At 38.7% G+C, this 21,246-nt stretch overlaps 2 protein-coding genes across 3 annotated transcripts in view; one reads left to right on the forward strand and one right to left on the reverse strand.

The window, feature by feature from the left end:
• Positions 1-19,976, forward strand: part of Smp_171830 (putative pseudouridylate synthase) — a gene marked incomplete at its 5' end in the record, with an annotated part of 50,542 nt that extends 30,566 nt beyond the window's left edge. The window contains 12 exons of the mRNA XM_018794630.1: positions 14,829-14,961; positions 15,163-15,223; positions 15,265-15,349; positions 15,384-15,489; positions 15,523-15,583; positions 15,620-15,759; positions 16,767-16,878; positions 18,994-19,057; positions 19,093-19,158; positions 19,199-19,256; positions 19,308-19,345; positions 19,714-19,976. Coding sequence (XP_018649023.1) covers positions 14,829-14,961; positions 15,163-15,223; positions 15,265-15,349; positions 15,384-15,489; positions 15,523-15,583; positions 15,620-15,759; positions 16,767-16,878; positions 18,994-19,057; positions 19,093-19,158; positions 19,199-19,256; positions 19,308-19,345; positions 19,714-19,949 — 1,160 coding nt within the window. The 3' untranslated portion in view covers positions 19,950-19,976. The remainder of the gene's footprint in view (positions 1-14,828; positions 14,962-15,162; positions 15,224-15,264; positions 15,350-15,383; positions 15,490-15,522; positions 15,584-15,619; positions 15,760-16,766; positions 16,879-18,993; positions 19,058-19,092; positions 19,159-19,198; positions 19,257-19,307; positions 19,346-19,713) is intronic.
• A 645-nt stretch (positions 19,977-20,621) lies between these two features.
• Positions 20,622-21,246, reverse strand: part of Smp_171820.1 (neuropathy target esterase/swiss cheese-related protein) — a gene marked incomplete at its 5' end in the record, with an annotated part of 56,186 nt that continues 55,561 nt past the window's right edge. Inside the window, one exon of one of the 2 annotated variants that reach the window (XM_018794631.1) lies at positions 20,622-21,000. In XM_018794631.1, the coding sequence (XP_018649024.1) occupies positions 20,947-21,000 (54 nt within the window). In that variant the 3' untranslated portion in view covers positions 20,622-20,946. Of the gene's footprint in view, positions 21,230-21,246 lie in introns of both variants that reach the window. The other variant, XM_018794633.1, reaches the window with a different exon arrangement.

Raw genomic sequence — 21,246 nt, forward strand, 5'->3', positions numbered from 1 at the left:
AACGTCTCCCCCCGATTCTCAGTACTTTATTGATCTACCTTGTTATTCGTGTGGACCAGTTGCCAGTCTTTTCGTGGAGCCATTCTGGGTGTGGAAAGTGACGCGTTATCTCTGAAAAGGCTGCTCAGTTTGAACTGTGAGCTTTCTATGGGAGAATGGGTATCAATCAACAATTTTACGGATAAAATACGCTCAGTGGAAGTCGATATATTTGTACCTTGCATAATCAGGTTAGGCTAAATCTTGTCAAAAACCTGTAACAGTAAGAGATAGACAGCTTAGAGTTCATGATAACGTGCTTATCAGGCGAGAAGACCTAAACATTCAACTCACAGTAAAATATTATTGTAAGCGTCACTCTTTTCTACTGCTTTTCGATAGGTTTGTTTTACTCTAGCTTTGAACCTGAATTGCTTAGAATTTCGGTTGTAAGCTTTTTCTTTCTATCTTGCATTTAGTTTGCCATTTTGCTTTATGATTCCGGAAACCTAAGCACTGAAGGTTCGTTATGAAGTTTATTATCATACATAATAATATTATTATATCCGTTATCATTAACTTGATGACCGAGAATAAATTAATTTCGCGGGATATATTTAAATGGTTAAATTGGCTTGCATGTACAGCGTCATGCACGCTGCTTTTGTTGACAGGTGCAAGTAGTATGTAACACCAATCAGAAGTGAAATGTCTGGCAGCAGAAGATTGAGAAGACCCAACTGAAGGGAACATTTAAAAAATAGAGGAATTGGAACAAAACAGAATAGGAAGAATCATGTACTATGCAAAGAACAACTAATAGATATATATGTGATGTATTTAATGTATGGCTTTCGTATTTTAACCCCGCCTGTAGCTCTCCCAGAGCTACTGCCGGTCCCAAGCCCACACAAAGGAGGCGAGATGAGCATAGAGTCAGTAACTCTATTCCGTCGGAAACAACCTTGATAAAAACGCTAACCAGAATAAACAATTTAAACTCTGTCCTCCGAGTTTAAAGATCTTCATTCAGAAGAATTATGGCTCCTCATGGTGAAAGCCGGGATTCTTCGGAAGTTGAGAGGTCGATGCGCCTTCTAACAAACAGAACAACAGTCAACGTAGGTATGTAGAACGTCTGATCAATGTGGGAGATCGGGATGATCGATCAAATAGTTACGGAAATGAAGAGATACAAGTTAACGGTTCTACGAACCATCGGATTCAAGCTGGACAGAAAAGGCTAGATATGGCAGATATGCTGCTGTACACCGGTCACGAGGAAGAAAATGCTGCACACATTCAAGGAGTTGCTCTGATACGTCACAATAGTCCCACACAGACGGATAACCAAAGCTACATAGGTCTCATTGAGTCACACATGATGATCAAGGGAGGAGCTGACATGGCTTCGGATCCTCACCTACTGGTTTTCAAGATGAAGTTAAAACTAAAGAAGCACTAGACAACTGTAGAAACAACTTTACAAGAGTTTTATACAACCTCTTTTCGACATACTGACAAACTAAATGTACTCAAGCTAGCTCTCAACAACAGGTTCCAAGCCTTATTAGACCCATTCAAAGAAGAGGAAACCACTATGAAGGACAACTAGAAAGGGATCAAAAAAGCAATCACTTCGACGTGTCAGGAGGTTCTAAACTGCAACAAGCATCATCTAAAGGAACGAATACCTATCAAAATCCTTGACAAGTTTCAAGAAAGGAAGAGCAAAAAGACAGCACTTAACAACAGCTGAACAAGAGCAAAAAAAATAAAGGCACAAACTGAATATATAAAACAAACAAGAGAATGAAGAGGGGTATTAGAGCTGATGGGCAGAAACACGTGGAAGACCTAGCAATGACAGTGGGAAAAGCTGCAAAAAAAAGAAGAAACGTAACGCATATATGGCACAACGAACAATGTGGTAGGGGAATAAAGTAAACTAGAGGGACCGGTCAAGGATAAGGAAGGCGTGACAACCACTTCGATTCAATGGCAGAGGGACAGATGAAGAACTCTTGAATAGACCAGCCCCATTGAATCCACCAGACACCGAAGCATCACACACAAACCTTATAGCTGTCACTCTACCAACGGCCGAAGAAATCAGGATGACCATCAGACAAATTAACAGTGGGGAGTCAGACATTGAAGTAACAACAAACATGCTTCCCACTCTGTTCAACAAGATTTTTGAGGAAGAGCAAGTGCTACTGACAGGCTGGAAAGAAGGATATTATTAAGATACTAAAGAAAGGAGATCTGAGCAAATGTGATAACTACAGTGGTATCACGCCACTATCAGTACCAGCAAACGTTTTTAACAGAGTGTTGCTGAACCGGATGAAATATTCAGTAGACGCCCAACTTCGGGATCAACAGACCGGATTCCATATGGATCGGTCATGCGTCAACACTACGGATCATCATTGAACAACCAGTTAAATGGAATTCGTCACTATACGTCAACTTCCTTGACAATGAGAAAGTATTTGACAGTAGATAGGAAGACCTTAAGGAACCTTCTTCGACATTACAGAGTAAGTAGCTGAGTAAATTGTCAACATCATGTGGAATTCATACGACGGATTACATTGCAATGTTGTGAATGGAGGACATCTGCCAATCGCATTCCAATTGAGGACCGGCGTCAGAAAAGGCTGATTACTAACCCAATCACATCTTTTGGAGAAGCTCTGGAGGTGGTGGGATCTTTCACATACCTGTTTAGCATCATTCATGAACAAGGATGATCCGGTGCAGATGTAAAGTCAAGGATCGGCAAAGCAAGAACAGCATTCAAACACTTGAAGGACAAATGAAACTCGAAACAACTGTCAACCAGCATCACAGTCAGAATCTTCATTACGAACATCAAATCTGTTCCACTGTACGGAGGTGGGACTGAGAGAAATACTACGACTATCATCAGAAAAGTGCAAGTACTTATAAACAATTGTTTATGCTCGATACTCATAGTTCGTTGACCAGATACCATCAGCAATAACCTACTGTGGGAGAGAATACGTCAGCTTCCAGCCGAAGAGGACTTTAGGAGATGGATAGAATACACACTATGGGAATCATCAAACTGAATCATGAAACAAGCGCTAACTTGAAATCCTGAGAGGGAATAGAAAAATGAAAGTCCAAAGAACACACTGCAGTGAGAATTGGAAGCAATCATGAAAATAATGAATAGACACTGAAAACAACAAGAAAGAACTGTTCAGAACAGAGTTAGATAAAGAAAGCTGGTGAGTAGACTAAGCTCGTCCACAAGAGTTAACAGGCGTAAGTAAGTACGTTGTTAAAACACATCCAGAAAGTTTTTGCAGCATTTCTCAAGTCAAATATCATGAGCGAAAAGTCATAGAGTTTGAAAGGAATGATAATAGCCGTTTTAAGAATGCCGTCTGTGGACATAACAACTTGTTTAAATGCTTAACTCAATTGTGCCTTTTAAAATAGCTGTGAGTTCGTGGGTGTATGGCAAATGCAACGATCGGGATTGGTTATCGTATTCAGTCACCAATAATCACCGGTTGGACGTCAATCGTTGCTGTCCTTTTTAAGGACCATATGCAAAGGGGATACACATAGGATGTTCGATAGTAGAATAATTCCCAAGTCTACCATGTGGTTGACTTTGATTTCGGCCGTCCTTATCTTTTTGAATGCTAGTCGGTGCGCTTTAGGAAATGTAGATGGTCATTTCAGTTGGAACGATATGTGTAATATTTCCGGTTAAACACGGAAGTTTCCGTCGTGTTTATAGAGTGCCTATGTGATGTGTGCTACTTATATCGACATAAGTAATATATAACGCCAGTCAGGGACAGAATGTCTGTCAGAAGGTCGTAAGGACTGATAAGGAAGGAACGGTAACTGAAAGCGATCGGCATTTAAATAAAAGAGCAGTGAAGTCTGAGACGATTAACTGACATCTGCAAAGGAACAGTCAATTTTGAGACGATTGATATTGCAAATTAAGTATATGCTGTATGATTTTCAGATTTTACTAAGATGTCCTGTAATTTTGTATTAAAATACATTAGATTTTCCCCACTTGTATTCTCTTTTACCACACCTGTTTAAAGTATGGATCAATTAAATATCTAATCGTCACCCGGGGGTTGACCCACAAATACAGAATGAGGCCCCACAAGTTGACAACTTAGTAATGATAATAATTTATCCTCAAATAACAGTTTGTTACATGAGACATGCCAGTTCACAGGCAAGATCGAATTGTTACAGAAGTTACAATTTTCACTGTATCAAACTACTCAGATGGGTCGATATTTTATGAGATATGGATGTAGATGGTTTGAGTAAGAAACGTATTGTCTATATCACAGTTGGCGTGCTTTATGAAGGTCGCGTTGCGACATGTAACTGATGGTCGAGAATACATCCATGTGAAGTTGGGGGCTCCTAGAAACCGCAACTTTATATCCATCCGGAATATCTAAGTATGAAGTCACCCGTTCCATATCTGTTTTCGGTGGCGTATCTCAAGAGAGCTGAAAAAGAGTGTAAGAAAAAGGAAGGACGAGAAGCAGAGTACATAATGTTCATTGAGGAGTAGCTAAGGTATAACTATCTAGTCTATATTTTTGTTATTAAGATACTTATTTAGCAAGAGCATTCTAATGCGTTAAAGAAAATAAGTGAGAACAAGGTATGAGTGGATAAGGAACTATAAAAATGAAGGTGGTTCAGAAAGAACCTGAAAGTATGGGATTTTGTGTAGTTATCAAGTGCAGTGCTGAGAACAGTATTCTGATACACAACTGGCTGTCTCCCTTCTTTGTCGAAGCTACTTCAGTCCATTTGTTGTTTTTAGACTTTACAGGGTATTAAGCAGGTTTCGTTTTTGACGAATTGTCTAGTTTGCTTGTAATAGGACTACCTGGTAGGAAGTAAAACCAATTCAACGTCACAAACACAATTTAAAGGGATATTTTGCATATATAAATCAACATCAATGCAGTTGGTTCGTGACATCCCACTTGACATAATTAGCCGTAAGTTAACATGTTCTGCCCTACAGACATGGATGGATTGAAGTTATCTCTCCACCATCATGTTTGCTGGTCAGTAACATCACCCTCCCTACTTTTGTGATGTTAGGCTCTTTTACGTTTGTGATGTGCGTGAATATTGCTTTAATCTGGGCTACTTTTTGGAATACACTGTCTCTACTTGTTCCAATTTACGAGCAAATAAGATGGCCCAAGCAATTGCATCATGGGTCAGACATCCACTAAGTATATCATACTGCTATGAAGATAACTAATGGTATAAGCTATAAGCGACAGGTTAAGAGACGGTAAGAACTAATAGCAAATCAAAGGATACGAAAGAGTAAAAGATTGTAGAATTTTCAGGATAAGCAAAGTAAGACATCGAGCAACTCTAAAGAATTCGGGACATTTTGAGCTTCTTTTGATCGATCTTAGTTGATCATCATCCGTACGATCAGTGAGTTATCTGTCTACTTGTAATAGAAAAAATCTTTTTGCGTATTATGGTGTTTTAGTAGGTCTATACCAATGTATGACACAAAAATGTCTGTGTAAACGAAAATCCAGTGAATGGTTTTGTGTGTACCCACATTAACGCAAGTATATCGCTTACCATATCTGGAAATCAGTTTCCCATTTTCTACCTGTAAGTTCAAGATCTTTCCATACAGATGGTCGTTAGAATTTGCAGGAAGAGTTCTGAGTTTTGCACTATTGTCGGAGAGGTAATGAACTTCCGTCATCACATCAGTAATGTATGACAGAAGGCTATGTTCGCCGGCTACGCTTCCTGCTAAAACGTGCTCCCTAAGAGTATTTTGTGTCGGACGGTTTGAAGATTGAGGAACTGAAAAGTGTTTTTGAAATTTCCAGAAGACTTACCACACTCATTGTAGTATTAACACCAATCGGAATAATCTGCTTCTCGTAGTCTAGAGCAAGATCCTTACCCTGACGAGCCTCTTTGAGGAGTTTAGGAGCTTCTGCGGTTATGATGAATATCAAGATAATGAGTGATATTAGTACAGAGATTTGTAACATCATATGATGTAGCTTGGGTCTTCTCTCTAACAGAATAAGCTTCGCTTCTGGCGATTCTGATGATTTCCAAAGTCTGTTGGCTGTTGATACGTATAAACTGTATTACTAGCCGGTTCCCATAATTTCGATTAATTTGCACGTCAAAAGAAACAATGAGTAAATTGTCAGAAACGCTTAACCCCGAGGTCAGTTCTTGTACATAAAAATGAGGGTTTTTAGGAAGCTCTGCACATCCCCTAGTTCTGGAAATTTCTGGGCTTATACTAAGTGTGATATCGGTAAATGTCAATATCTGACAAAAATGTTAAAACGCGATTTTTCATTGTCTGGATATTTCTTTCAAGCCTGTATAAGTAAATCTTTAATGTTTATGGGCATCTACGGAATTTTTTAAATATGTTGAGATCACTCAATGAATATCAGAAGAATGAATTACAATGGGCTACAGCATCTCTGACTTGGTTTAGAATTGTCAGGTGTCGGTCTCTCATAATCTTTTCGAAAACATTGATGATATTCACTAATACTGGGCACTGAGTATTAGTTTGACTCGTTGATAATTTGAGTTGCCCATAATAATGAAGGATATAACAAATCGGAGATCGTTTTCTTTCATTGCTTCCGATAAGAAACATAAATGACAGTTTAACTGTACCTACAAGAACGAACATGCGGATAGTTAAAGTCCCAGGCAGAAGCAAGACTAACTTAGATTTTCAATATCTACAAAATAATGCTCAAAATAAAACGGATTGTCTGAAGGAATCCATTGACTTGAGTAGCAGCAGCCGAAACCGGGAAAACAAAGCTGATTCGAAAAAAATTTCAGATTCAGATTTGTGTAGTAAGGATAGAAGGCCTAAAGCTCATTTTATTCTTTTTCTAGTATTCTCTGTGAATGTCCATTCTTCTCTTGAACTAGTCGATTGAGGGTGAGGACACCATTGCTTTGGGTAGCAGGTTCCAACTATTAATGACTCGGTGTGAAAACCTATGTGTGACAGGTATTTTATTCGCTCTTGACTTTTCTACTCGCCTGCCGTGTCCTCTGAGATGTCCAAATCTAGTGGGAAGAAAAAGAGAGATTAAGTTAGGTTCAAAATCATTTCTCAGTATTTTGTACATCAAAATAGGTCTACCCTTAGTCTGCAATAGGACAGAGTGAAGAGGTCCAGCTTTTGAAGTCGCTCTTTGTTTGATAAATCATGGAGTTTCAGAATTCCATGACTAGCTGGCCTTTTTTATTTTAGTAGCATATCCGAGTCATATTTTAAAAAGGAACTGACAGCTTGGACTCACTATTCAAGCTTAGTCCTCACTAAGGTTTTGTATATTGCAGTGAACATGGAGGTGTCTAACTTGGTGAATGCCCGTTTTATAGCCCAGAGGGATCTGAACTCCTTAGCTGTGACTTCTTGGCAGTGAGCCATCGTCTTAAAGTCATACCTTAGTGTCACCCCTATATCTTTTTGAGACCGGACAACGAGTATAGACACTTCCCCCATGTTGTACCTATTTCTTTTTGTATCTCCAAAGTGCGCGCAGACAAACTTTGCTGCGTTGATAGGTATCAGCCACGATTAAAACCAGCTAATCACAACATTCAAGGCTGTCTGAAGTGCGCATATACTCATATGCACCTGCGACTGATATTTGTCGCTAGATTTTTACATCATCAGCGTATAAAAACATTAGGGACTCAATTATACTTAGGAGTTCATTCACATACAGTATAAAAGGTAAAAGACCTATGACAGAACCAGTACTCTACAAAGTACTGGTCTCCATGTAGAGCACATGGAATTCGTTCTTAATATATGTCTACAACCTATTAAGAGATCCTTAAACCATTTAAGGTTAGGTCCGGCAATACTATGACTTTATAGCTTCAAGAGTAATCCATTTGTCGGCACCTTATCAAATGCTTTACTGAAGTCTATATAGAAAACATCCACTGATGTTCCGTTGTCTAGAGATTTTATCCATTGCACCCTTGCTATAAGGAGGTGTTTTGTGCAGGATTAACCTTTTGTGGAAACATGCTGTTCGTTGTTTAACAAGTTGTTAGATTCCGCGAATGTAATTATGGTCTGTTTGACTATTCTTTCCAATATTTCGACTACAAGACTGGTGAGGCTTACAGATCCGTAGTTCACTGTAAGGTGTGATTGTCCCTTTTTATGTATAGAAGTGATTGCGTCCTCCAAGTCCATAGGAAACACACCTTATTCCAGTGAAACATTGATTATCACAGTCAATGTGGACACGATATAATGTGCAATTTGTCTCGGGCTTTAGGGGTGTAGTTCATCAGCTCCTGTTGAATTATTCATGTCTAAGGTGCTAAGAACCTTAAGTACATCGTCTCAATCGAAGTCCACAATGAGCAGACGGCTTGTTGACTATGAATTTGAGTCTAGTTCTTTGTCTAGGAGAGGTTACTGAGTAAAAAGTACCCCGAAATAGTTTGTCTTAATCTCTGAGTTTTCTTGATCATCCTTTGTCATCTCAGATCCGTTTCCCTTCCGTAATTAGGTTGTAAATGCAATTCTGTGTCATTGTTCTGTAGTTTACATACGAGAATATTCTCTTGGTCTGCTTGAGTGCAGATTGTGCCTACTTCATTCCATATTTTCTCTGAACTTTTCGGATTATGATTATACATATATTTCTTACCAACCTGTAACGTTCCATCATACTTGCTGTGCCAAGGCTGATGGCATCGTTCCAACATTTCTAAAATCACTTCAGTATCTAATATTTCAGATTTTAACCATGACATCCGAGTTCTCTATATCCACCAATTTTATTTAGTAAACTGCGAGCATTTGTGTAGCACACCATTTATTCTGTGCAGAACTTTCCCTCACCACGCAGAGTGGTTTGCAGATCGTTTTGCCCCGGACTTTAGCAATCTGAAAACCCTTGAAAACGAGATTTTTCACCATTTCGGCGGCACTCATTTATTTCCACTTCTGCCGATCCTCTCTTAATACTATCAGCTAGGCTGAGATCCTCACGGACGTATATTCCGAAGCCAATCAGTTTACGTGAGTTATCTAGAATCAAGTTCCTTTCTTCAACATTTGGCAAAGACAACCTTCAAGAGGCAGCTTTTCTGAGTACATTCAGAATCCATCTAATCTGTAAGGTTTGAAGATGTTAACTCCTGGAACGGTTTCTGGGAATAGCTTGCATGATAAGGTCTTCATGTGGCTGAGGTCGTGCTCATAGCTACCTGTCCACTCACGCAAGGCTCATATAGACACACAGGAAGAAGCTCACGCGTTCCAAATTGAAAGCATTAGCTGCTTATACATGAACGCCGCGAGTTCGCCAAACAAAATGGATGAGCTACGTGAACTTAGCAACGCTAATGATGCTCATTTGATGAAAACATCTGAAACTTGGATATCGTCCAGTTTACGGACCAATAACGACGGGGATGTCGCTAGTCTTTTGGTCGAACAATACTCTCGGACATTTCAACATCAACATCAACTACACTGATGAGAGCTTCACCTGCAACTGCACAGGACTTTCCGAAATGGACCTGAGTGCTGACATGGTGTTCCGTAAACTGCAGCACCTAAGAAGAGACACTTCTCCCGGTCCGGATATGGTTCATTCTGCTATACTGAGGGAAGCAGCTTCAATCCTGGCAACACCACTTAGCGTGATGTTTTCACACTCGTTAAACCGAGGTAAACTACCGGGAATTTGGAGGCTGGCTCACATCACACCAATTTTCAAAGGAGGTCGACGCAGCGAACCCTCAAGCCACCGACCGGTGACCCTTCTCTCCATTCCTTCTAAAATTATAGAGTCCCTAATATACAACGGTATACACGAATACTTATTATCAGTAAAGTTCTTCTCACCACAACAGAATAGTTTCAGGAAGAGTCACTCTTGTATAACCAACCCGCTGACTGTGGCGGACAGATGGACAAGCATCCTTGATCGATAGGGGAAGGTTGACATCCTTTACCTTGATTTCTCAAAAGCTTTCGATAGGGTCAACCATACATGTCTCATCAATAAGCTTAAACGATTGGATATCAAACCACCTCTAATTGACTGGCTCACTTGATATCTAGAAAACCGACATTTTAAGGTCAGGGTTAACTTCACTTTCTTTCAGGCTATGGAACGTCCCAGTGGGGTCCCCCAGGGTTCAATACTAGGATCTCTTCTCTTCTTGATTTACATTAACGATATTCCACAACAAGTTTCATCTGACATTGATTTTGGCTGATGACGTGAAACTTTGGAGAGAGATACGTAGCAAAAAGGATATGCTAGCACTTTAGGAAGATCTGACTCGACTTCAAAGTCGGGCATGTAATGTGAGATCGATAAACGAACACACCAATGGTAAGGTGAAACGCTCACCACCACACTGACCTCTTTGACCTTGAATGACTGTCTTTGTTTTATCCACCAATCACAATTTTATGTTCATTCTATAACAATATTCGCCTTGTTGACTCATTTTTCTTATTCTCCAGTTACTGCTCGGTATGTTATTTATATCTCTCCTTTTCCCTATGTAATAGACTGTACTGTTTATTTGCATACCAATGTTGTTGATTTACGTTTTAGAAACAGATAAAGTTTATTAGGCCAAATAGCTTACTTGTTCTGACTTTGGCGAAACCAAGACTCTGTACTCAACGGCCTAGAGAATAGCTCAAAGTTGCACCTGTAGGAAATTGCTTCCTATAGGGCAGACAACAATGGAATTACCTTCAACACTTCAAAGTGTAAAGTAATCCATCTGAGACATGTTGCAGACTATAGTTACAACTTAGGTAACTCCTCTCTAGGGTTATACCAAGTCGAAAATGATTTAAGAGTGTTGGTACCATGCGAGTTGAAGTCGTATGCTAACTGTGATGAAAACGCATTTCAAGCAAACCATGCACTGGTAATATTGAAGCGCATTTTTGGCCAGTTTGACGGTAGAACTTTCCACATAATATTCAACAGTCTTATTTGTCCCTATTTAGAGTACGGAAACAGTATTTCCTCCCTCTCTCCAAAAGGATAAAGGCACTCTGGAACGTATCCAACGTCGAGCCACGAAATCAGTTCGGGGACTCAAATTCAAACCTTACGAAGAGCGCCTCCAACCACTTAACCTTTACCCGTTAGAGTACAGGTGTCTTAGAGGTGACCTACTTATGGCTTACTGTATCCTTAATACTTTTGGTCATCCCCTTAAAAATCTACTTAAGCTCACTCACAATACTAACCTAAGGGGTAACACCCAGGAACTGGAGACCCAACATAGCAGAACGGACTGTAGACACAACTCCTAATACTCAAGATTTGTCAAGTGCTGGAATTCGCTGCCGACTAAGCTAGTCCAAGCGACTTTCTAGGAGTCCTTCAAGAGGAACCTTGACCTATTCTTAAGGACTCAGGATAACATCTTATTATGATTTAGCAATTTCTTTTTTTCCGACTGTCGTTAATATACCCAGGTTCCTGCCTGTAGGCATTCGTGATCCACTGCCACTAGACATGAAAGCCCATTAAGCAAAAGCTTCGATTCCGTCCACAACCATTCGAGGCATTTGTAAAAAATTACATTGGATATTGTGAGACCTCTGAAGGTCGGTCACATTTTAAGGTTGGTGTAACATCACTCCCAACTTCGTTTTCTTGAGCTACTTTGTCTTCATAAGAGTGAAGTAATAGGAGATTTTGGTACTTCTCATCTCACATATGATCAACATTGTTCCGACTACAGATGGTAGATTTGTCAACTTTTGGAAAGAGTTATCAGTTTTAGGGAAATGCGAGGAGTAATGTGACTAGAAACCTTAACTTTCTACTGATCCTTGAGTAAATTGCGACCGTTTGTTAGGTATGAAGGAGTTGTGGAAGTGTAAGGAGTTAGATTTTCGTTTCTCCTCAAAATTTATCAGCCATGCACGTGAAGGAAGCAACTAGGTACGACCCGGGTTCTGCATCATCCTTACTGGATCTTATATTGACTCATTATGAGGATGACGTTGCAAACCTGGATTACATGCCACCCCTAGGCAAAAGTGATCATGCAGTTTTAAGCTTTGACTTCCATATAACTGTCGATCACGAGCACACGTCAGCTCAATCCAGACCTAACGTCTGGAAAGCAAACATACCAGACATCATGAAATCAGCATCATCAGTAGATTGGAAAATAGACCCAGAGTCATCAATCGAAACGGCTTGGGACGTATTCCGGAATTTATACTTAAAAGTTACCGCCTACCCTACATCCCTTGGACTACACCTAGGGGGCCGAGAAACTCCCCACCGTCGTTCAGTAGGGAGGTTCGCATCCTTCTCCGTAAAAGAAGGAAAATGTGGGATAGATTTAGGTTACTGGGGACTGACGAGGCAAAATTTCAGTATCAAAAGGCTCGAAATACCTGTGCCTCGACCCTCCGTAAGTCCAGAAAGCTGTACGAAGAGAAAATCATTAAGGAATCCATAAAATGCCCTAAACGCTTGTATTCGTACTTAAACCAAAGGCAAAAGGAAGAAGAAATGTTCCTTCACCATGAGGAGACAGTACCGCCTCAGCACTAGTGGAGGACGACTTTGGCAAAGCTCAAGTATTCTCTAAATACTTTAGCAATGTATACACCATAGAAACACCCTCCTCACCAGTCCATGAAAATCCCCCCACACAAACACTGGACAGCGTGAACAATAAAGAACTCGATGTCTTTGGTCTGCTAGTTAAGCTTGACATAGGTAAATCCACTGGACCCGATGAACTGCATCCTAGGTTACTAAAGGAATTAGCTAACTTTGTTGCGAACCCTTTAAGGGTATGTTTTAATCTATCCGTAACCCAGGGTTGTCTACCAAAAGACTGGAAGAACGCCATAGTAAGTCCAGTCTTCAAAACAGGTACAAAACATAAGCCTGAGAATTACCGACCAATTAGCCTAACTAGTGTGGTTGTTAAAATCTTAGAAAAGATTATTCGGAAGGAGCTGTTAAAGTATCTTGATGAAAACCGGATCCTCTCGGAAAAGCAACATGGCTTTAGAACAGGTTACTCTTGTCTCACAAACTTATTAGTCGCTCGTGAAAGCTGGTGCGCTCTTAAGGACCAAAAGTTACCTATAGACATAGCTTACATCGATTTCAGCAAAGCTTTCGACAGAGTTCCGCATAACCGGCTGTTATATAAGCTAAGGAATGTCGGGATTGAAGGCAATCTATTGATGTGGATAAAAGACTTCTTAGTTGGGCGTCAACAAAGAGTAAGGGTGAACTCCAAGTTGTCTAGCTGGGAAACTGTGCTTAGTGGAGTCCCCCAGGGTACAGTTTTGGGGCCAGTGTTATTCCTCCTGTACGTAACTGACCTCCCTCGTCTACTATCGTCATCGGTCTTACTCTATGCTGATGATGTCAAGATATGGAGAGTGATACAAAACAAGGGCGATAGCGTAGAACTCCAAAATGAGCTGGAGAGATTATCTGAATGGTCCCAAACCTGGCAATTGCCGATAAATACTTCCAAGTGTATTGTGATGCATATTGGCCACCAGGGTACAGATACATACACGATGAATAACACTGAGTTACCTATTGTCCAGGCACACAATGACTTAGGCGTCATCGTTAGTCAAGACTTAAAGACCACTGCACACTGCCATGCAATAGCCGCCAAAAAATTTAGAACTTTATGGTCCATACGCAGGGCTTTTAGGCATCTCGACGCTAAAACGTTTCTGACTTTGTATACAGTGTTCGTACGTCCTAAACTTGAGTACTGCATACAAGCAGCTAGCCCCTGCCTAAAAAAAGAGTGAGCTTTTGGAAGAGGTTCAGAGAGCAGCAACTAGGCTGATTCCTGGAATAGCGAAGCTCCCGTATGGTACTAAACTGACCAAGCTAAACCTATTCCCGCTGTCATATAGAAGAATCAGAGGCGACTTGATTACAGTTTTCAAATTGCTTAATGACAAATTTGCACCTGATATGCCCTTATTTTTCTTGTCTTCCAAAACAGAAAATCTACGAGGACACTCCAAAAATGTTCACAAGCCCAGAACGAATTACTTGTCAGCTGACTATCGACTTTCCCATCGAATAATCAACGAGTGGAACTCATTACCTCAGCACGTGGTTGAGGCTCCATCCGTCGACTCCTTCAAAAGAAAGTTGAATCAGCTGAGAGACCATCATTGCCAGGACTAACACAGGCCATCAAGCCTCCTGTCCTTTCCAAACTGAAACTGAAACTGAAATACACACTTTATGCGTATAAATTCGAAAGGCACGATCTTAGGTCAAAATTCTTCGTTCATACAGTGTAGTCTCACCGTACACCAGTTATAATCCTGTTATTCTTCAACTCGTTAAACAAGAGGTAATTACGAAGATACAATGGAAGTGCACTTACACTGTATCTTCGTAATTGAATCATCACCCAATCACCTATGAGATCATCTTGACAGCTAGTGTCGTTCCGCGCACCTGTTTGAGTTTTGTTTCACTTGTATTTGGCGATTTCTAAGTAATCTAATAAGTAATCTAAACACCGATCACAAGGATTTATCGACTACTTACTTATGCTCAGCGAGTTTCAACTTCTGTATCACTGTTTAATTGCATTGTGATGAGGGTCGTTTGAATAGGCGCAGATTTTGGGATGCGAATTATGAGTGGGATGTTCTCAGGTATTAAGCAGTTGGAGTCCAGACTAAAATCGCTCGACGAACTTGATTTTGAAGTAAGTATTCAACGTTTTCACCAAAGGGGCTTTGAAGGCTTTAAAGGAAAAAGCTGTTTGCTTACTGAAATATAATCAGCAATTGGAAAATATTATATCAAAGCTTCGAAAACAAGAAAATGATGTTCCAAAAGTCACCAAACCATTCATTTTTGACAGGTCGGTTTTTTTCTATCAATTATTTGGTAGGTATAAGAAGCGTCATATTGCGTTAAAACTGTCGTATTTGGGTTGGAATTATTGTGGACTGGTTCCTCAAGGTTGTCTCGCACTAACGGTCATGGACCGCATTTTCGACGCACTGGAAAAATCCAAACTCATTGAAAATAGGCACGTTTAATTTTTATTTCATTTCAACAGAAACGAGTGCGATTTTTCAGTTTGTGGACGAACTGACAGAGGAGTTAGTGGAATGTGCCAAGTAATTTAGCAATATTCAGTATTTATATTATTGTCGCTCAGGTTATTTCTCTTGTTTCACGTTCACTAATAGCTAGAGGGGTTGGAGTTATTGAAGATTCAGGTCCTTGCATCTCTGAGCGCCAGGGTTAGATGGTTTTACGACGTATAATCTTCTGTAGATGTTCCTGACGAAGAAATGGACTATGTTTCTGCATTGAACAGAAATTTACCACGCGATATCCGAGTCCTAGCTTGGTCTCCCGTCTCACCAGACTTTAGTGCAAGGTGAACTGATTATCGCTCAAACTAAACTTGTAGGTTTATGTGTTGCAAAAGATCTTATGAATATTACTTCCCTGAAAGCGGTCTAGACATCAAAGTAAGCGGTTCTATACTAATATGTATTTGTCTAAAGTCAATGATTGACGCGGGTAATCGGCTCGTTGGAGTACATGATTTCAGAAACTTCTGTGCTTCCCGAATCGAAAAAGATACTGTGACTTTTATACGTGAAATTTTCGAAGTGGTTGTAAGCGATGTAGACTCATGTGATCAGTAAGTTTCAGATTCTCCGTTGTTTTCCCGACTTATTTAGTAACTCGGCTTAGTAGTGTTACAACATGATGCTTTGATGTTGTCTAGTCACTGAACGTTATTTATTTCTTCTCATTGCTTTAGTTTGTGGCAAAGTCGAAAGTTTTTAAAAAGTGATCGCTTGCGCTTGAGAAATGAGTCTGTATCAAAACAGTCTTGATACGCCAATCTCTTAGGAATTATTTTGGACTATAATCCGCTTTCCATTGATTTAATTGCGTTATTTTTATGTTCCCACATAGCACTTGGTAGAAGTCAGAACTGATGGATGAGGTTGTCAACAGCCGTATACTAAAGTAGTTGAGACGTGCTGCGTATGACTAGCTGCTACCTACCTTAAGCGTAGTGTTGAAATAGAATTCGGTTAAGAAGTCTATAAATAGCAAGCTAGTTTTAGTTTTCGTGCTCAATAAGTAAAATAAATGCTCTATTCAAATTTTTCCGTCTTTTCATGTCTTTTTTATTTCTTGGTGCTTGGTTGTTCCAATTTGTAAACAACCAGTACTATTCTGGTTTATTCAGTCGTTCATGAATAACATATCCTCAAGCATTTCAGTCTCTCATGGTTCGTAGTTAATTTAACGTTATATACTACCCTCTGTAAATACAACTAACACAGTCCACTCAGTGATTTTAACACAAAAATGACTTGAAGACACTTATGGTAAAATCATCTCAACATTTCATTTATACTTCCCAAGTTCAAGTTTAATCCGTATTCAAATATAAACCGAACTCCCGCGAAATATTCTTGTTTTCTGATAGATCCTACCTTTACGTAACAGGTAACTTAATTTTGCGAAAAACGAAGTATTTTGTATATACGTCTAGATTTTGTCAATTATCGACCCATTGTTATCGTATAATTCAGTAAATTCTGTAGTAATATTAAAAGTATACTCAGAATTATCCAATATCGATACATGTACATGCAAATCTACTAACGCATTTTTAATCCTACTTTTTAGTCACTCCAAGTTATGCCGCATTAGCATATCGGCTTCGGGTTTCCTTTATCACCAAATACGATTTGTTATGTCTATCTTGTTTATGGTAGGAAGGGGTTATGAAAGTCCATCAGTAAGTTAATTCTTACACTGATTATTTGCTGTTTATATGATCAATGGATTTCAAAGATTATCAATCATGGTTATTTTTACTTTCTTTTTTCAATCTTGTGAGTTCGTACTTGCTTTGGTTTAGGTGATCGAATTGGAGTGTCAGCCTCCAGACCTCGGATGTAGCTCATAATCATACATGAAAATATATGCATAACTACGAGGTTCTATTTATTTATCAGTTATCATTTATAAGTTATAACTTAGTCAACTTGATTGGGCTAAATAATTCATAATCAGTTGACAGACTATAGTGTCTACTGGTCACTTAAAGTGTAATCAATTGTGGACCTAAGATACCAGCTGTAAGGTCTTCCACTTGAAGCACGATTTCCCAAAGTTCGTAGTGAGTGAAGAAATCAAAACTAGTGGGCAAGGAGTGTTTGTGCGGAATCGCTATTTGCTTCTCGACGCATAAAAACTCTTGTTTGGCAATAAGTATCTGTAGGTCATAATGGATCCAAGTATTAAATGATTTAGAACCTGAAGTCAGTAAAACGAACGGTGTCAACAATCAGTGCAATGGCGAGGCAAAAACATCTGCCGTTCTGTTTTAGTGCCACAGGATTTCCATTTTTGGTTATTATTGTGTTCAGCATTTTCTCCATTTCGTTTCATGTTGTGTCACTAGTTTTGAATTGTATATAGTGCCGGTTAAGTGCTATAGGCAAATAAATAACATGGATTCAACTAACGCTATTTTTGATCTTCCGTTGGTTTAATTTTTGGTCCCGTTTGTCCATAATTTCCCTGATTGGTCGATAAATTGGATCAATTTCAATGTGCTTGTTGATTGCTAGTTGACCCGAGTGCCAAGCTTCTAAAAGTTCTCAGGTGTTTTGGAATTGTACGCAACTGCATACAAACCTTGTTCAAGAGGGAAAGGACACATTGCAACACATTTGTAGCACTAAAAAATGAAGAAAAATACCTGAAGAGCATCTTTCAAAAGAGTGGCTATCCAATCAACTTCATTGAAAAATACCAGCCGCGAAATACCATCAGCAGAAACAAAGTCAAGTACGGAGGTCAACAAACAGATCACCCTACCATACATAAAAAGCATATCAGAAACTACAACGAGACTGCTGAAAACCCTCGGAATAGGTGTTGCGCACAAACCAACGAAATCCCTCCATTCAATCCTATGCAAACCAAAGGATGATATGACAAAAGAAGAAAAACTAAACATCATCTACGAAATAAATTGTGCCAACTGAGGAGAACACTGCATCGGACAAAGCCGACGCCCTCTTCATCTTAGCCTGCATGAGCATCAATTAGCAGTCAAACGCCATAACATGTCCCCACTTATATCAACACACACGAACAACTGTGAACATACATTCGACTGGAAAAATATGGAAATTTTGGATAGAGGCAATTCCAAAAGCACTAGAGAATTTTTGGAAGCTTGGCACTCAGGTCAACTAGCAATCAACAAGCATATTGAAATCGATCCAATTTATCAACCAATCAGGAAAATTATGGACAAACATAGGACCGAAAATTAAACCAACGGAAGATACAACCAAAACAAAGAAGTAAACAATGACCGGTTCAAGGTCAACAAGAACTAATCCACATCGAAGTCTACACGACAAGCTGTGAACCATATGTGGAGAAATCTGAACACTTCACTTCTATCTGAAGTTTGTGCTGATGTCGTTCAGAAGAATGATGGAAGCATTACGACCGAACCATCCAGCTCAGAGATTAAAACTCCATCAAAATCATCCACCTGAGCTATAAATCTCCACTATTATTATCTAATAGCTTTCTGGTTAAGTTATTACCAGTAGTCTACTACATGTCAATATTATGGACCGGATTACATTTCTATTATCTACTTTACGTAGTAGGAGACACTGAGTCCAAATCTCTTGTATGATCAGTTGTCTTCGCACTTCAAAAGAAGCATCATGGATAAAACAGCATCCAGACAGCTGTATTTCCGAGAAGACCATATTAAACACTACTTGGCAATAACACTTCGTTATGTTTAGTGAAAAGTCACTTCTTTTTTTACTTATAGATTAGGAATTAAACAAAAACTCATTTCATTTCCATATTAAAGGTTGTTGATGACATGTTGGATTTGAGTAAAACTCCCGCTAAACCTCAATATCAGCTTGCAGCTGGTAAGTCTCTGAACAGTATTACAACTCTCTGAAAGACTTCCCATTGTTATTTATTGCTGGCATTTACCCAGAATCTTGTTTAAATTGGGAAACAAGTGAAGGTATGTGGATAATTACTTCACTCTACAATAATATTTCTAGCTGCTCGACTAGATTTGGTCAAACATTATCAGAAATTGTGGTCAGAATACGGAATTCGGTAGAAATATTGTATTTTTCTTTAAACGATTTCTATCCAAATTATTTCCAGATCAGCTATCGTCAGAAGAATGTTGAACTATGTTGAAAGTATGTTTGTCTTTTAATTAGCTTACTAGGATTCTTTATGAGGGCTTTGTATGAATTCAAACAGTTATGTTGTGCAGTCAATCACGCATAACATAATGGTTTATAGATGTTCAATAGAAAAAAGTACAACGACCAAAGGGTCGATAGTTAGCTTAGAGTACAAGTGTATTTGCCATTGTTTGTATATGCTACGCTCCCAAATCTGAGCATTCTCTTTTCAACTACAGGATTAATTATCAAAACTTCTCTCTGGTAACCTAAAATTAAGTAAGAAGATAGTATCACTTTTCACACAAATTTATTAACTTGATTTTCATTAAAATAATTTTGTCGACATACATCCATATCTAATATGTTTCTTGTTACAGGTACCATCCCAAATAGCTCACTAATCAATCATCATTTGGACGAAATATCTCCAGAGGCTAAATTTATTAACCCTTTAGAACCGTCTAATAAGAAAACTGTAATTAAGAAGCTATCTAGAAGACATGTGGAACTTACTGTGGATGAGAAAATGGAAAAGTTACGTAAAAAGAGGAAAATAGATACGTGCTCTTTGGAAAAATCCATAGAAACAGAAATTACTGAGCAATGTACTTGAAAATTCTCTTAAACATATACCACGCTGAACCAGCCTTATTTTCTTCAAAAATATGGTGAAAAAGTTTATAGTCTCTAAAAAAGCATTACAAACAGTAGAAGGTTCTACTGTTTGTGACATCACATTCAAATAAAAGCATAATTGTTCGTTATCTATCTCAAGTCAATGTAACCAGTAAGCATTAAATAAGAAACAACATGTACTTCGAGCACTTTAACTTTTTATTGCTAATTAGATTTAGGTTTATATGAAATAAGATAACCTAGTAAGATTGAGGGATACACACCAAACATGTGGTTAAAGCAGGCCATAGGACTAGTCTTAAAGTGACTTCATGAAAATGATCCAGAACCAATGATTAGATTTGTTGCAATCTTAACTATACGGAAATTCAAACCCTCTTGTGTGTTCAAAAATAATCTGTACTGACAGTAAACCTACCCTAATAATATTGATTTGGTTTTACTGCACAGTTTAGTGTAATTCATATACTCCTATTCGCTTTATTCTGCCTTTATTTTCCGTAAAAGCATTTCAGACAGTGTATCATTAGGATGTTATATATATATATATATATATATATATATATATATATATATAGCACATGCAGCATTCAAGTAAACTCAGTTCTACCACCCATTAGCTAAATGTGGAAGAAAAGAACATTCAAGATGAAATTGTTGTAGGTAATGTATATAATGAAGATGAAACATAACATCTGTTTTCAAATGTTTATCACATGAAAAAATGTTAAATGATTTTGCTCTTTACTTATGAAATTTAAATGTATATTAGCTTCAGGAAACTCTTTCTTGCTTTAAGATCAAAATGAATGAGTGCGTGAGCATTTGAAAATAAGTGGAAATAAAGTATAAAAGCAAACATGTCTTCATAAACTAAGACGTAACTGATAAATGAAATATCACAATTTTACGAATATGTACACACACACAAGCACATATTATTTGTCAATCCAATGTAATCATTCGGCTTGCCACTATGGCAGGTTAACAAGCGAGTTTGCCGCTCCTCGATCACGATCAGTTCGTAACTATGAAGTCAAAAGAAAAAAAAACATTCCTTCAGGGGTCTTTGCTACAAATGGTTTTGAAGTGATCAGCAGTTACGAGATTTATGGTTTAAAGGCTAGAACCCCGATATGTGTAAACAGTTTCGTAGGTTATAACATAAAGCCACACTTGAAATCGTAGTTATACACTGTCCCAAATAAATATATACGTCCCGTGGTAAATGTAGATGTAATATAAATACTTAATAGACTACAAATGTTTATCAA

This window comes from Schistosoma mansoni, chromosome 1 (assembly GCF_000237925.1).
Source record: "Schistosoma mansoni strain Puerto Rico chromosome 1, complete genome".
Classification (NCBI taxonomy): domain Eukaryota; kingdom Metazoa; phylum Platyhelminthes; class Trematoda; order Strigeidida; family Schistosomatidae; genus Schistosoma; species Schistosoma mansoni.